This window comes from Lithobates pipiens, unplaced genomic scaffold (assembly GCF_037356315.1).
Source record: "Lithobates pipiens isolate NorthernLeopardFrog02 unplaced genomic scaffold, aLitPip1_a1.2 Scaffold_19, whole genome shotgun sequence".
NCBI classification, from domain to species: domain Eukaryota; kingdom Metazoa; phylum Chordata; class Amphibia; order Anura; family Ranidae; genus Lithobates; species Lithobates pipiens.
In genome coordinates this window covers 90191950-90209146 of record NW_027507764.1, presented here as the reverse complement: position 1 = coordinate 90209146, position 17197 = coordinate 90191950, and the positions used below count along the sequence as shown (strand labels likewise).

The following is a 17197-nucleotide window of genomic DNA, read 5'->3' as shown; positions in this document are numbered from 1 at the left end:
AGAGCGAGAGAGAGCGAGAGCGAGAGAGAGAGAGAGCGAGAGAGGCAGGATAAGGCCTAAGGTGTGGAGAGAGGGAGGAAAAAAGGGGGGGTGGAGAGACAAAAAAACGATGTCGAGAGACAGATAATGGGAGGGAGAGAGAGGGAGAGAGGGAATGAGAGAGGGAATGAGAGAGGGAATGAGAGAGGGAATGAGAGAGGGAATGAGAGAGGGAATGAGAGAGGGAATGAGAGAGGGAATGAGAGAGAGGGGGGAATGAGAGAGAGGGGGGAATGAGAGAGAGGGGGGAATGAGAGAGAGGGGGGGAATGAGAGAGAGGGGGGGAATGAGAGAGAGGGGGGGAATGAGAGAGAGGGGGGGAATGAGAGAGAGGGGGGGAATGAGAGAGAGGGGGGGAATGAGAGAGAGGGGGGGAATGAGAGAGAGGGGGGGAATGAGAGAGAGGGGGGGAATGAGAGAGAGGGGGGGAATGAGAGAGAGGGGGGGAATGAGAGAGAGGGGGGGAATGAGAGAGAGGGGGGGAATGAGAGAGAGGGGGGGAATGAGAGAGAGGGGGGGAATGAGAGAGAGGGGGGGAATGAGAGAGAGGGGGGGAATGAGAGAGAGGGGGGGAATGAGAGAGAGGGGGGGAATGAGAGAGAGGGGGGGAATGAGAGAGAGGGGGGGAATGAGAGAGAGGGGGGGAATGAGAGAGAGGGGGGGAATGAGAGAGAGGGGGGGAATGAGAGAGAGGGGGGGAATGAGAGAGAGGGGGGGAATGAGAGAGAGGGGGGGAATGAGAGAGAGGGGGGGAATGAGAGAGAGGGGGGGAATGAGAGAGAGGGGGGGAATGAGAGAGAGGGGGGAATGAGAGAGAGGGGGGAATGAGAGAGAGGGGGGAATGAGAGAGAGGGGGGAATGAGAGAGAGGGGGGAATGAGAGAGAGGGGGAATGAGAGAGAGGGGGAATGAGAGAGAGGGGGAATGAGAGAGAGGGGGGGGGGGAGAGAGGGGGGGGGAGAGAGGGGGGGGGGGAGAGAGAGGGAGAGTTCAAGTTCAATGCATAGTTCAAGTTTTTCAGTCGCATTCAGATCCTTGTAAAATCTTTTTAACGTTGAGGACATTAATGACCCCACTAAAAAGTGTATTATGCGTTGTAGGCCATATGCATTTCATTTACTTTCATCTTGTATAAAACGAATACGCTACATATGGATATCAGCTGTAGGAACAGTATGCGGCTTCCCTGTCTACATAGGTATATAACCATGAATAGATCTGCCTGGAAGCCATTATGGGACCTCCAAAGGCCCTTTGATGTTATATGAGCAGTGATCTGTCACTGGGGGGGGTACCTTTTTAACATACTGTAGAATAGGAGAATCAGCCTTCATTAGCCATACACAGAGCTGATATTTCACATACACGCAATGTCCCTGCTTCTACAAATTAGTTGGCGACAGGAGCACAGAAATATTCTTTGTTCATAAATCGGTATTGGGTACAGAGCCATCACAGACACGTGATCATTTTCTGCTTTCAAATCCAGTGTTTAAAAGAAATAAATAAAAAATGTTTCGGAGGAATCTGCACATCTCATCTCTCAGGCTGCTTGTGTTGAACATAAACATTTGGGTGGGATTAAAGGAATAATTTTTCCTCTGCAGATACTGGGGGCGGAGCTCTGACTGCAGCGAGGGCAGATTCAGACGTGCGTGCATACATACATACAGATCTAGTGCATACATTTACAACCCAAAATCAAAAAAAAAAAAAGTCAGATTTATTCAGTATGATCTGCATTAGAATGTTAAAGCGGTATAAACAAAAACCCACCATGTAAGATATTGCAGCTTACCAGCCATTAGATGTGGTGGCTGCATTCGTTTTTTACACCTGGTTATCTGGCCAGTAACATCTCCTGCATTAGAGTGCCTCCATTCTGCATGAAGGAGCACAGGGGCACATTTGGACAGCAGCATTGTTAATAATTAAAATATTTGTCGCCTAAATTAATACTATTTTAGTCTACTAAAATATGACTAAACAATTGAGATGACTAAAACTAAAATGGAATTTTAGTCAAAAGACTGACAAACTAGATTGAAATTTGATGTTAAAATTAGCACTGTTCGATATACTGGCACATTTAGATACACAAACTGAAGGCAAACTCCAGCTCACAGCACAGCTCACAGCACAGCTCACAGCAATAGCAATAATTTCCTTTTGGAATAAAGGTTTTACACAAGTAAATAAACCATTTACCACTGACAGGAGTGCTTACAATGGCCAGCTTTTATCTCATTCCTCCAACTTCTACATCTGCAAGAGAGCTTGTGCTTTTGATTAACAGACTTACTGGCTGGATAACCAGGTGAAAATAAAAGGAAAGAAAGACTAAGAAAAATAATGCAGCCAACACAGAACTGGTAAGCTGCAATATAATAACATTTTTGCTTTTTGGTTTAATACTGCTTTAAAACGTTTCCAGATCCTTACAGCCACACTTGCCAGTTTGAAAAAGTCTCCAGCCCTAGTTCAAAGAATTGCGTACATGGGCTTTTAAGATTAGGGCAGTCTGGGACCAGTGTGTATCCAAGTCATTGAGGTTGGTTTACTGAAAGAGTAGTGGTCGTTCAATTTGCAAAGTAATTGTTAAGCCTGGTACACACGGGCCGAACGATGTCAGGAGACATCGGCCGGTTTAACCCCCCCCCCCCCCTCCCCAAAAACAAAAAAAAAAAAAACGGACGACATTTGGCCCGTGTGTATGCCAGTGTCTGACATACACACATTCTGTTGGATGAGCATGCTGGAAAATCAGCAGCCGGACTTCTGATCAGTACTCTCAGACCGATTGGAATGTTCTGGTGGGGGGCCATCCCCCCTGTCAGAACACAACAGCTCAGCAGGAGGAGATCACTGCACTAACTTTCCATAGTTAGTACAGCGGCTCCGTCTAAAGCAGTTTTTTTCGCTCAACCTGCTGGACTGAATGAAAAAAAAAAAACCTCGGTGTGTACCAGACTTGAGAAAATAGGGTGAACCTGTGTTCAGTTTGATTGCTCAATCATGTGCTGGCAAATACAGAAAAACAGGAGGAGATTTGGTCACACACACAACTGGTTGATTGAAATGAACACTGTTGGAAGCTGGGTGGAAGTAGAACAGTCTCTACTTTTGGTAAATCAACCTTACTATGTATATATAGTAGGCTTATCCGGTTATCAGCCGCTCCTGCTCTAGCCCTAACATCAGAGAAGAGCAGCAGCCAGGAGTTACGTGACTGGCCTAAAGAAATATGAAAAACGGTATTTAGAGGCTTCAATTTCCACAAATATTGCCACTAGCTTTTATGGCTGCATAAAAGAGGGTCTGGCAGTGAGTTTTTAGATGGGTTAGAACCCTTTAAAACGTGTTAAATATAATGCAGGCATCTACCTTAATACAGCATGCCAAGCACCCCAAGAGCTCAAAAACTGAGCGCTGCTATATACAAAGGTCAACACTTGCCAAAGCTGAGCGCTGGTCTGCCCTCCTTTGCCTTATTGGACACTGCGGTTGCCCATCATTGTGAAGAAACAAAAGGGAGTTGCACAGCAGGGGGCCGATGAGCTTTGGACATTGGGGTTTTCTAGGTCCCCCAGGAGCAACAAGTTGTGTCTACATTTTACTGAAGACAGTTTGTGATCTGAGTAAAGCAAGACTAAGTACTAAGTACTGTGTTTGAATATTTTAAAATTGTATTCACTAACCTATAAAACAGTGAGGAGAAACACACATTGTTCTAGTTGAGTTTTGGAAATATTTCAACAGAAACCATTGAGCTGGAAGAGGGCCATAAGGAAAGGGCTAGATGGATATATGTAGCCCCCAAAACACCGGTCTGCCTAGAGGAAAAGCAAATGGTTGCATTAAGATGCAGCTTGACCTCATTTATGTTGCTCCTGAGGTCTCTGTACTTTTGGCAAAGCGGTAATATGCAAAGCAGTGCCAAGGAAGTCTAAGGCAAAATTTAGGATTGCTTTTCAGAGGTGTTTGACGGGTAGAGAAAAGGCGATTTGACGCCTCCTCGCCGCCCGTTTCAACTCTGTAGATGCCGCACCAATGTGCTGGAATGCATGGGTTGCAGGGAGTTTGTGGCAAGGCCCCATTCACTTGAATGGGTTGCACTTGGTGGAAGTACTGCCTGGCAAACGCAACAGTAGTGATTGTGTGAACGCCCCTGTCTATGGTCCACAACTGAGTCTGAAGAGGGGAGATGTGTATACTATTGACCTGCGAACTCTGCTTTACTTGTTTAATGTTTTTAGTGATGATGGTCCAGTACAAATTGCATGCATAATAATTGGCATGGTTTATACTCCTGAGGAAGCAGAATTCAGTTCCGGGAAAGCCAAGTCTCCAATCCTTTCACCTGAACAATTATACTTAGTTATTGCATCATAAATTATTTGGTTGCCGCTTATAATGCATTTGAGTACTTTAAAAGCAGATACGTGTGGGTTGTGCACAACATTGAATATTAAAGGCAATTTAAGATCTAATAAGACTACACTGAGAAATACATTTTTCTATTAAGTAAAAAAAAAAAAAAAAAAAAAAAGGTGAATTGATTTTACTATACATGTCTAGTTGGGTACACTAAAAGTCTGCCTGGGGTATGTATTACATGCTATATAAAATATTTGTCAAAGGAACATTAAGCTTCTTGGAGATTATAGTAAAGCCTTTACATTTGACATGCTGGTCAATAATTTTCTTTCTGGTCCCTTAGACAATTCTGTCATTTGCGTTCTTTGGTCCATGTTTAGTGTGGTGCACACGACACCATCCTTTTTTTTTACCACTGAAATAGGCCGACACGTATTTGAAAACGTGATCTTGATTACAGAAAGCAGTTTGCTTGAAATATCATTATGATCAAATTATTTGTGTTTTCTAGGCATACCAACAAACCTGTCCAGGCCACTACAGAAAGTTTGTATACAATTTTTTCTCTTTTCACTCATTTTAATCTTTATTCTATGAAATGCCAAGAGCATGCAGGCAAGCAAGCCTGAGACAATTGCTTTTAATTTCATGTCTTTAAGTTGAATGAGCCCTGGTTCACAGCAGTGCGGCATCAGTGCGATTTCATGTGCCACTTGCCAACATCTCTGACTTCATTTACACAGATGTCAATGCAAGTCGCACATGAAATTGTACAGAAATAGTGCAGGAACCTCTCTTTAAAATTCCTGCAACATGGGTCGTGGCAATATGAACGGTTCCATTGTCACAAAGTAACTGTGAAGTTGCACTGGTGTGAATCAAAGCTTAAGCAATGTTTCAATCAACCGTAAGTGTACCAAAGTGTCCCCATCTGTAAACGTAGCTTAGTTATAGACATGCCACAGCCTATGGATTCTGCAATAAATTCTGCCTAATGAAAGCAATATGGGCCGTTTAATGGAACCTAAATTCCACTGTGAAATTATGTCTATACATGCCAATTTTAAATTATGCATCAGCATGCAAAGGGGGTAAGTGATAAACTGGCATAAAATTATTCACTGATTAAAGACTCCCAACAAATAAGTTAGACTCCAGTGCACAATACCATGTGCCCATTTATCTCCAAAGCCAAATGTTTTTGTACCAACTATTTCCTTCCACGTCAGTCTTTGAGACAGCAGGAAATCACATATGCAGTTTGTAATAAATAGTTTTTCCATTCGACATGCCAAATAGCCAGTGACATTACTTTGCAATATGCCATGACAGCAAAAAAAAAAAAAAAGACAAATTTGCAGTAGACTACAAAAGAATAAGCATCGAGTGCTTGTAGCATGCAACAGAATCTGTTTTTTTTCCCAGTTTCTTTGCTTTAGAATAAATATAATTAAGCCAACAAAAGGCGCTTATTAAACAATACTCTGCTTTGAGTAGCGACGTGCACCTACTCCTAAAAAGACGACCACTCAGCCATTTAAACCTAGGTCACAGAGACATTGCCAATACTGGTCACTGCATTTTCCTCACTAAAAGGTCAATGCCATCCATATCCCACTGCAGAAGTGTGACACTCCAATCTTTCCATTTGTGAATGTGGGCTAAACTGCAAATTCTGTTTGTGATTTTTCATCACGGGAGTCTCTCAGATCTAAGATGGCACATTGGACTCACACTGGCAGCATCAACACAAAGATATCCATTTTGTATAGAGATCATCTTTAGGCCTAATGTACACGGCTGCTGGTAAACGGACGTTCAGAGGCAGTTGGATGCTTTTTTCAGCTGCCCCTGAACTCATCCAATGTTATCTTATGTGTACTGTACACTGGTTAATTTAATGTCGTTTTTAGGCAGTTGAGTTTAGAGGCCTTTTTTGGAAACCAAAAAATGAGTTCAGATGCTGAGTTTAGAGGCATTTTAAGTGCCAAACACTTCTAAACGCAGTAACTCACATTTAGCCACGCTTTGTTTACAGGCGTTTTTCATTTTTGGGTATTAAAAAAAACAAAAAAAATAAAATAAACACACACTTCTAAAATGCATACGCGGCTAAACGTGGCATGTAAACGTGGCAAAACAGACGTTTTGAACGTGAGTTACTATCTGTCTAGTTAAATCATTCAGGAGAGGTTGTAAAAACGTCTGTGTATATTAAGCCTTAAACAGTAGACAACAGGTAGTTATAGCCATTTCTACTTTAAAGCAAGCGGTCATGACAGACTACTCTGGTGTAATTCATAACCCCCTTGGGCAAATGATCATTATGTGGCTGTCATGTAGATTCTTTAGCTTTTCTACCAAGTCCCTGCTATGGAAGAATTATGCAGCTTGTGAAGTCGAACTCCCAACTGGCATACTTGTTTAGGGTTGCGGACTTACTCAGGAAGCCAGTGGGTTAGCATGACAGCCATGGAAATGGAAACTGCTAAAGAAAGCCAGGAACACAACACAAGTATTTCTCCCATGACAGGTTTAATGTAGTGAGTGGCAAGTACTCCACAACCAAGAAAATATGACACAGGGCAGAAAACAGAGCCAATCCACTTAACAGCATACTAGAAGTACAGCGCAAAAGAGCCAAACTTTTCCTTAAAGTGGTTTGGTACCTAAAAATGAAAGTTCATGTTATTAAAATCAATAGTTAGCATACTTACCTAAACGAACCCTGAAAAAAAAAAATATTATTTACTTACCTTTTATTTCTGATGTTTCAGCTGACTTCCGGGTTCTCCTCCCGTGGGAGTAGGGGTGGCTATCGTCCTCGCAATGGTCCCTGGGAAATTTCCCAAGAATCCATGGGGGACATTGAAATTGCGAAATCTCGCGAGATTTCGTTCGGACGCCGGTCACGTGACGAGGGCGTGTACGAATTTGCCATTTTTAAAGTGGGCAGGCAGCTGTATCTGCCATTACACACGAGGTAGCAAGCAAACAAGTGATTGCTTCTGTGGGTTAGTTTTCATTCATTCTTTGTTCTCTGTGCTGTGTGGTTTTCGTTGCCTTGACAACGGGGCGGGAACTTCCTGGAGTTTTTCTTTCCTTGTCACTGCTCTCACTGAGCATGTGCAAGATGGAGCGGAGCATGCTGGGAGCCAGACGTCATCATATACCAGGAAGTAAATGCCTGTGGGCTTCAGACGCCCACAGTTAAAATGGAAAATGCCAGAGTAGGTTTTTATAAGTCATCCTGAAGAAAAGATTCGTCGCGCCGGGGGTCAAATAAACGCCGGACGTGGATGCCAATCGAAGCTAGCACTCACCCACCAGTGAGACAGGTAAGAAAAAAATAAAAAAAGAGCGGAATCCCACTTTAAGGTATATTTAGATCAGATGCAGCGGGACTGCGTTGGGCAGCTATTCCAGGGCAGTCCCACTACAAGGACAAGGCAAAATGTCTTGACTCCTATGTACCAGTTCGTGGCACTGCGTTGTGGTGGTGTGCGGGCACCGTGCTGTAAGTTTTTTATTTTTTTTTAGACAGCGCAGTGCAAGCCAATCAACTGCCTTGCACTACCTGGCAACTGACCTTTATGTCTGTGTAAAATCTCAAAGTTAATTAGGAAAAAAAAAATAAACAAAAAAAATAAACAGAAACATCACCACTGTGCTCATCTCAGCTGGATCACACCACACACCAACTGCTGTAATGCAGCGGCTGGTGTGAACAAGCCCTTAAAAACGAGAAGTTAATCTTTTCTAACATTGCATCCGTATTCAGGGTGTAACATAACATGTTAGCGCTGCACCCCCTCCCCTTTGATCCCACTAACAGCATAATGGGGATTTTCTCCCTGTGCCTGCCGCCACAATTAAAAAAAAAAAGACATGGCAGAGTGGGGCACTGCCCACCCAGACGCGTCACTCACAGTGTTCTGTGAATGGGAAACTACAACTACCGACGGCCTTTGGGGCTGTCAGGTTGTAGTTCTCAATCATGGCGCTGTTGAGCACTTCGGTAGTTCATTGCAAGTTCCCGTCAGTGTGTAACTGAATGCTTGCAGGAGGTACGAGCAAACAGCTTACACAGTATGCAAGAGCCCTGCATAGCAGATCATGGGTGCAATGCTTTGCAGACTCCCAATAAAAATTTTTTTTTTAAAACAAATGCACTTTGTTACCTGCCAAAAGATGTGAATTTTTTTTTTTTTTTTTTTAAAAGGTAAACTTGTCCTTTACTTTAAAGTATATAAACCCAAAAACGTATATACTGCAGCTCATTGGCCATTAGACGTGGTGGCTACATTTGTTTTTTGTTTTTTTTCTCAGCCTAAAAAAAATTCTTGGCAAGGACAGAAAATAAACTTAGACCTTGCCAGAAATTCTGTGTCCTGTTAGCTTCTGTGAGTTGACCTGGAAGCTTTGACAGGCCAAACTGGAACAGAATGCTTTTGGAGGGCAAGCTTCTTACCCACTGATTATGGCCCATGGAGAAGATTGGGGATCTTACCGTGCTCTGACCAAAAGAAGCAGACAAAGTGCTAATTCCATCCTCTGATCCAATGGAGAGAGCAGACAAAATCCCCAGTCTCCTCCATGGGCCATAATGAGTGGGTAGGAGGCTTGTCCCTATTCCCCCCCAAAAGCCTCTGTCCCCGTTTGGTCTATTACAGAAATTTTATTTTTTTATCTTTCTTTCCAATCAATCCACCATGTAATAGAGCTGATCAAAAGGCAGATATGATTGAAGTCATACCTTACGGCTGGTACGCACAGGCAGCAGAAGCTGGCCAACATTCAGCCAGTGTGTACAGCAGCCTGTCTGGCAAAAGTCGGCCTAACATCTGGCTTCTGTCGAGCGGGCACGCTGGAAAACCAGCAGCCGATTAGTATCCTATCAGTGCTTGCAGCCAGCAAGCGCAGACCGGCATGTTCTGGGGGGAGGCAGTCCCCCTGTCAGAACATAATAGCACAGTGGGGAGATCACTGCCCTAACATCTCAGTTAGTACAGCGAGCTCGTGTTTTTTTTTTTTTTTGTTCATCCTACTGGGCTGAACGAAAAATTAGTGACAAACCATAGCCGTCTCCATAATTGAAGTGGAGAAGTGAGTGTAGACATGAAGGGACTTGAAGTATGCTACCTGCAACAAGGACTTTTTAATTTTTTTTAATGCAAAATTAAAAAAAAAAATTAATACAGCCACTACAACTAAGGACTGGTAAATATATTAAAGTTATTTTTTTGGGGTTTGCAGCCTTCATGTCAATTTACCCCATCAATGCAAGGGGAGTTTAAAATTGTAGGGCAGTATGATATTCAAATATCAAGCAAGATTTCTGTTTGAAAACCAGGCTATGCCCCTTATGCACCACAATTCTGCCCAGTGAAACCAACCTTCATAGCAATGAGCTAAAAGTGCGAAAGGGGCCAGATTCTTGATCCGGAAGTCTGGTTCATAGTCAGATTACAGCAAGCAGTGCAATTCAGGGCAGGCCAAACACTGAACAGCTGAGAATAGCAAACATGAGACATAATGGGGTGAGTTTAATAAAGGCAAATGGACCGTGCACTTTGCAAGTGAGGATGCGTCAATTTTCCCCAGAGCTTAGTAAATGCAGGGAAGCTCTGCTGATATCCATCATATGCAAGCAAAAAAATGCATTTTTTTTGTAATTTTTCTTGCACCTGATCCTGATTCGGTATTCATTACAAAGTGAAGCTTTACCACGTTTACTAAGCTCTGGTGAAAATGAGTGAAACTGCACTTGCAAAGTGCAAAGTCTATTTGACTTTGGTAAATCTACCCCATTGAGTGGCCTGCAAAGAGGTAGAGATTACATTCTGGACAACTTCGTGTTAAATGCAGGTACTTTAAAGTGAACCTGACGTAACAGAGCGACTATGTGCCAATAATGAGCAAATATGACGAAAATGGTCATAAGCCCTTGTTCACACGGTCGGACATTCCGACGGAAAATGTCCGATCGGACCATGTTGTCGGATAATCCGACTGTGTGTGGGCTCCATCGGACTGTTACTGTCGGAATATCCACTGGACAAAGTTTTAGAGCTGGGCTATAAAACTTTCGGACTTTGTCCGATTGTGTGTAGAGAATTCCAATCGGACAAAGTGCCACGCATGCTCAGATCAAATTCCTAGACCAAAGCTATTGGCTACTAGCCTGAACGTAGTCCCGTCCTAACGAAATAACGTTGTCACGTTACGTACGATCGTATGCAACAAGTTTCGGACAATGTCCGACCGTGTGTACAAGGGCTAAGAAAAAAAATAAAAAATAGGTTGGCTGCCAGTTCTGACCTTCTAAAAAAAAAAAATCTGGTTTCATGGTTGATCCCCTGGTTTCAAGATTAAATGAGGCACTGACCCAGAAAAGCTATGCAGCAGAAAAAGTTTCAACTCCTAAACTGTATGCATATTATGGGCCAATGACTTTGAAAACACAGAAGCCGCAAGATTGGCATGACAGTCAGAAAACTAGCACTTTTCAGAAGAGGCGATTAACAGGTGCAGCCTCTATATTTGTCAAACGACAGGTTTGCAGACAAAATTAATCACTTGATATCATGTTGTAACTTGAAAGTCCTAAACCATTATATGACAGAGGGGGGGCACAGAAAACTAGAACAACCAGTCCTGTGCTGCAGGAGCCCACAACAGTGCTGTCCATGGATTAGTGTTCTGGTTCTGCAAAAGCAATGCTGTAAAAATGCCTTGTGTGAAGCATAGACCTAACAGACCTGTCATGCAAAAAACAAAAAAAGACTGCCTGTATACATTTACATATAGCCAATATTTGCTTTTTTGCCAAAAAAATGGTCTTTACGTAAGATTGCTGACAGAACCTAACTGCACTTTAAAATACCCCCTCCCTGCTCCTAACAACCATAACCTGTGCAAAAAAGATGCATATACTTACCTATTTTCAGACCACTCACATGTGATCTCCCCTGTGTCCGCTAGTGTCAGCTGTAGGGGACAGAAGGGAGCGCTGGACAACAGCTAGTAATGCTTGGGAGTGGTGACATCACCCATAGGCTCCTATGGCCCATCCATGGTTGGTGTTCCCTCCTCTCCCCTGCAGCATCACTGGCCACAGAGCCGGATCACACGACTGGAGCATACTAGAAATAGGTTACATTTTACATTTACAGGTCTTCCCTACACAGGTTAGCCTGAATAAGGTTTTCCCAGGAATACTACTTTAAAGCAAAAAACATTTGGCAAAAACAAAGTGTATCCAAAGCCTCCCCCCCCCCCCCCCATTTAGTAAAAAGTAGGGAAGGGTTAAAACTAGGGATGAACGGATATTTTGTTTTTAACCTTTGCAGCACAATTTGAGCCCATACAATATGATTGGGCTCAAATCGCACGGCAAAGAATCGCATGCGATTTGAACAGGAATGCAGTCCTGTCCCAGTCGCATGAGGTTTCCCGCCATGTGAACCCAGGCTGAAATCACTATGACAAGCCTGGGTTCATTCAGGAGTGGTGCGGGAAACAGAATGAGATTTGGACAGGATTTGCACCGCATTCCTGTTCAAATCGCATGTGATTCTTTGCAGTGAGATTTGAGCCCATTCATTTATAGCCTATAGCACCGCAAAAGTATTGGTTTTGGGTATCGGATTGTGTTCGCAAGTACTCGTGAAAATACTCGTATTGTTGCAACGCCAGTTAAAACCATTGCTATCCAAGTCCCATTGAGATTTATTTTCACTTCCTGTCCTGTAGACACAAAAGGAATAGGTCCCAAATCAGAAGCGTTCCCCTCCATGTCTGTTCACGTGACAATGCAACATTTTTAAAAATTGTGGTGACAGTCCTCACGACACAGCAATAAAAACCTGAGAGGAGTTCTAACTCCTTCCCACTCAAATGAAATGGAAAGAGAACTAATTTGGCAATATAAAAAGCAATGATGGTGCGCAAACTGTGCAAACTGCGGTCAGATCAGATGATTTGGTTTGGCGCTGCTTATTATTGCCTGTTGAACATGATCACTGTTTCTTGCACTGAATTGTCAGTTCATGCACTGAAGTAGGTTAACATTCAGTACACTGATCCCTCGGCAGCTGCAAGCCGATCATTACTGAGCCTGTGAGAAGGATGGATCTTGTTCTATAGCTCTCAGTGGCAATAAACTAGGATAAAGCAGGACTGCAAGATATCAAAGTGCTGGGACAAGTCGGACAGTTTATTCCTAACATGGCTCTTATTACCTTCTTTGTCAGCGACTGCTCAATTTCCTGCAGCTGGGCGCGTGAGCTGCGCTCCACGACAGACACTTTGGTGTACTCCTGCTTTTTGTTAAGCCTGTTCTTCCAGTCTTCCTCCCCACTTTTCTTCAGTAGCGCCAGCCTAAGGAGGAATAATATGCCACATTGTTTGTGAGACATTCCACACAAGTCATGCTGTCCACAGAGACCCGGCAGAACCTTTCAATGCACTTTCTAGGACACTGGCGCCATAAAAAGCCAACAAGGGATGCCATTTGCTTGCGGATATCTGAACAGAAAGAATATACACAAAGTGCTGATTCACGCACTGCCAGTAACTGCTGAGTAGATGATAAAGGGGAACTCTAGTCAGAATAAATATCAACAGTAAACTTCTAGAATGTCAGATCAGTTGTGATTTCTATTGTAAGCTGCAGAAGTTTAGATCTACCAAAAACTATAAATAACATTCCACAACCTGTGCAAGTCTGCATTCATTGATAAGGGGCTGCATACTGCTGGATAGAATGTAAGTGGAGAGCCCATCAAATCTTAGGCTTGGTTCACATCTGTGTGTGTCGGGAATGCGTGCAAAATTGCATGCTTTCATGACACGCACAGAAACACGCTCCTCTTTGGCAGATGCACAGGGGTGCCATTAAAAATAAAGTCTGCAGCTACAGAAACTGGAGCTACTGACTTATTAAAAACACTTATCTGTACCAGAAACCAGCGCTGTGCTCACCCTAGGCGGTGCAGGGAACCTTCTTTGATCCTTGTTGCTGGCATCTCAACTGTGGGCACCGGGCTGTGACAACTTTCAGCTTCACAGCTAGTTGCCCACTGTGCATGTGTGAGCCATGCATTGTGATCCCATAGTCTTCTGGAACCTGTGATGTGTCCCAGAAACAGGAATTTCCTCTCACTTTGTTTGGCTATGGGACAGGAAAGGAAGGGAAATCTCCCCAATGGTATACAGCTGGGGAAAAAACAAACATTTCTGACTATAGATCTACTTTAAGCTGCCTGCGCACCTTCCAGGCTGATTGAACAATCTATTTTAGATGTGCCAACAATTATGTAGCACGAGAGTCTAGCTGGCCAGATTTAGTGGATTGTTTAGATAGGGCTACTACTAAATAGTTATTGGTAGATCTAAATAGATGTTGCACATGCAAATTGCGCAGCAAATAGACAGAGCTAAGGGGTATTTAAGGAAACTTTTGTATTACTACTAGTTGTTGGATCTGAAATCTTCACCTTGAGCATTACAGTGCTAATCTTGTAGAGCTGAAAGCCAACACACCAAGGGCAGGGGGTCAACTGACCACAAGTTGGAGGACATTATTATTCCGTCTTAGCTCTTGATGCGCTATAGAGGAATTCATCCAGGAGACAGTAGACAATTTAATTTGGAACCAGGGAACATCTGCTTCCACTAACAGCAGCAGAAAAAGCTAAAAAAAATATTGCAAGGCACATTCACCAACTGGCTAGTGGCCTTTATTCATTACTGTGCGAGAGATAGGCAATCATGTATGCTACCGCATTTGACTGGATACCATAAAAAATATAAAAGCAAATGCTATACAAAACATAAGACATATTGGTAACCAAGAATACAAGAAAACACTGACAATCAAATTACATTACTTCAAAATCGTAATAGTGACCTTAATCTTAATTTACCAGTCCAGAGATGTCAATGTCATTGGTTAACATCCCAACCCTGTAGTTCTATAAACAAATTCTGCACAACCTGATAAGGTTTACAGGGATGGCATGTTTTCGTATAGTTTTTAGGCTCCATTCACACTCATGCGACTTGTCATGCAGTGTTGGACATCAAAATCGCATGACAAGTCGTTCCTCATATTATCCAATTGATTACCATCCACGTATGTACGACTTAAAGTTGCAGTGACTTCAAAGCAGTTCATGCACCATTTGGTCCGAGTTTAATGCAACTTGAGGGCCATAGACTTCAACGTTAACCCTCAAGTGTTGCATGAAAGTCACACCTGAATGTTATACAGTGCAACAGCTGTCCATTATTGATCAAAGTCTAAGCTGCACTCCAAAGTCATGCAAATTTGAAGTCCTACAAGTCTGAATGGAGCCTGAAGACATAGAACAATGTGCTGTAAAACCCAACCAATCAGAATTGAGCTTTCAATCAGAACTGTATTATACATACAGATGCATCTCATAAAATTAGATCAAAAAGTTCATTTATTTCAGTTATTCAATTCAAAAAGTGAAACTCATTTTATATAGATGTGTAACACATAGAGTGACCCATTTCAAGCATTTCTCTCTTTTAATTTCAACGATTATTGCTTAGAGGTAGTGAAAACCCAAAATTCAGTATCTCAGAAAATGTGATAAAAACGGATTTTTAATACAGAAATTTTGACTTACTGAAAAGTATGTCCATGTCCATTATAGTATGCACTGAATACTTGGTCGGGGCTCCCTTTGCATGAACCACTGCATCATGTGGTGTAGCTTGGAGGCGATCAGCCTGTGGCACAGCTGAGGTGTTATGCAAGTCCAGGTTTCTTTGATGGCGATTACCTCATCTGCATTGTTGGGTCTGGTGTCTGATCTTCCTCTTGACAATGCCCCCCAGATTGGGGGTTAGGTCAGGCAAATTTGCTGACCAATCAAGCACAGTGTTACCATGATCATTAAACCAGGTATTGGTACTTTTGGCAGTCTGGGCAGGTGCCAAGTCCTGCTTAAAAATGAAATCTCCATAAAGCTGGTCAGCAGAGGGAAGCATGAAATGCTCTAGAATTTCCTTGTAGAGGGCTGCGCTGACTTTGGTCTTGATAAAACACAGTGGACCACCACAAGCAGATGAAATGACTCTCCAAATCATCACGGACTGTGGAAAATTTTGAATTTCATTTGGAAATCAAAGTCCCGGAGTCTAAAGGAAGAGTGGAGAGGTGTAGAATCCAAGTTGCATGAAGTCCAGTGTGAAGTTTCCAGTCAGTGATGATTTGGGGAGCCATGTCATGCTGGTGTTGGCCCACTGTATTTTATCAAGTCCAAAGTTAGCAGAGCCCTTTTAATAGGAAATTCTAGAGCACTTCATGCTCTTCTGACCAGCTTTATGGAGATGCCGATTTAATTTCACCAATACCTGGTGTAATAATTATGGTATCACGGTGCTCGATTGGCCAACAAGCTCACCTGACCTAAACCCCATAGAGAATCCGTGGGGTATTGTTAAGGGGAAGATCAGAGAGACCAGATGAGCTAAAGGCTGCTATCAAAGCAACCCAGGCTTCCATAAAATCTCAGCAGTGCCACAAGCTGATGGCCTCCATGCCATGCCCCACTGATGCAGTAATGCATACAAAGGGAGCCCTGACCAAGTATTGACTGCATATTAAGGTTGACCCGATACTAGCATCGGTACCGATACCGAGCATTTGAGTGAGTACTTGTACTCACAAATGCTCCCGATGCCTAATCCGATACCTGGTAATAAGGCTGCGTTGCTCATAACTGGAAGGGAGAGGGCGGAGAGAGTCCTCAACAGGCTGGCAGCAGTGGAACTAGGTAAGCTGGCCGGGGTGCAGCCGCATGACCCATCAGAAATCGGTGACCGGGGCCATCACATTCGGTAATGAAAGTGACGTTCCGTGTCTGTCAGAGGTTGAACAGATGCCAATCTTGGTAAACCCTGCATTTGGCTGCAGTAAGCCAGCAGTGGACATCTTGTTACACCCAGCCCATATAGTTTAGGCTGGGGGTAACAAGACGTCTGCTGCGGCTTACTGTGGCCAAGGGCAAGGTGTACCAAGATGGGCATTGCAGCATATACTATATGATAACATACTATATGATACTATAGGACATGAATGAGGAGAGGAAAGGAAGGATTTTGCAATGCTATATAGTCATTTATTGTGCCAGACCAGCAATTGCCCATCAGTGGCCTCCCCCCCCCTCCATCAGTGAAAATAAGTGCTGCAAAATCAGTGCCACCCATCATTACTGAATATCAGTGCTGCTTAATCAGTGTCAGAAAATATCATTAGTCTGTATTGTGCTTTGAAAACTGTCAAAATGAATCTGTAATGGAAAGTACTTGTAAAAAGTATCGTTACTTGATTTCTGTCCTAAAGTGGTATTGGGACAACCCTAGTGCATACTATACTGTATATGGACATACTTTTCAGTAAGCCAAAATTTCTGTATTAAAAATCCCATTTTATTGGTCTTATGTAAACATCTAATTTTCAGATAGTGAATGTTGGGTTTTCAGTAGCTGAAGACCATAATAATAAAAGTGTAAAGAAATGCTTGAAATAGATCACTCTGTGTGTAACACATCTATATAAAAATATACGAGTTTCACTTTTTGACTTGAATTAGTGAAAGAAGTTAACTTTTTAACATTAAATTTTTTTTTTTGGGATGCACCTGTATATGCCAGAAATCAGGGCAGCAGGGCAAGAAGGGGCAGCACCAAAAACACGTGTTTATAATGCATCTTCACGATGATTTACCTGGTCACTGTTCAGG

General features: G+C 42.9%; 1 protein-coding gene across 13 annotated transcripts in view; it reads right to left on the bottom strand.

Moving 5' to 3' along the window:
• The window catches only part of SVIL (supervillin), a 334548-nt gene that overhangs the window by 96482 nt on the left and 220869 nt on the right, over window positions 1-17197 (bottom strand). For all 13 annotated transcript variants that reach the window (XM_077491057.1, XM_077491058.1, XM_077491050.1 and 10 more), the window contains one exon: window positions 12659-12797. In XM_077491057.1, coding sequence (XP_077347183.1) covers window positions 12659-12797 — 139 coding nt within the window. The remainder of the gene's footprint in view (window positions 1-12658; window positions 12798-17197) is intronic.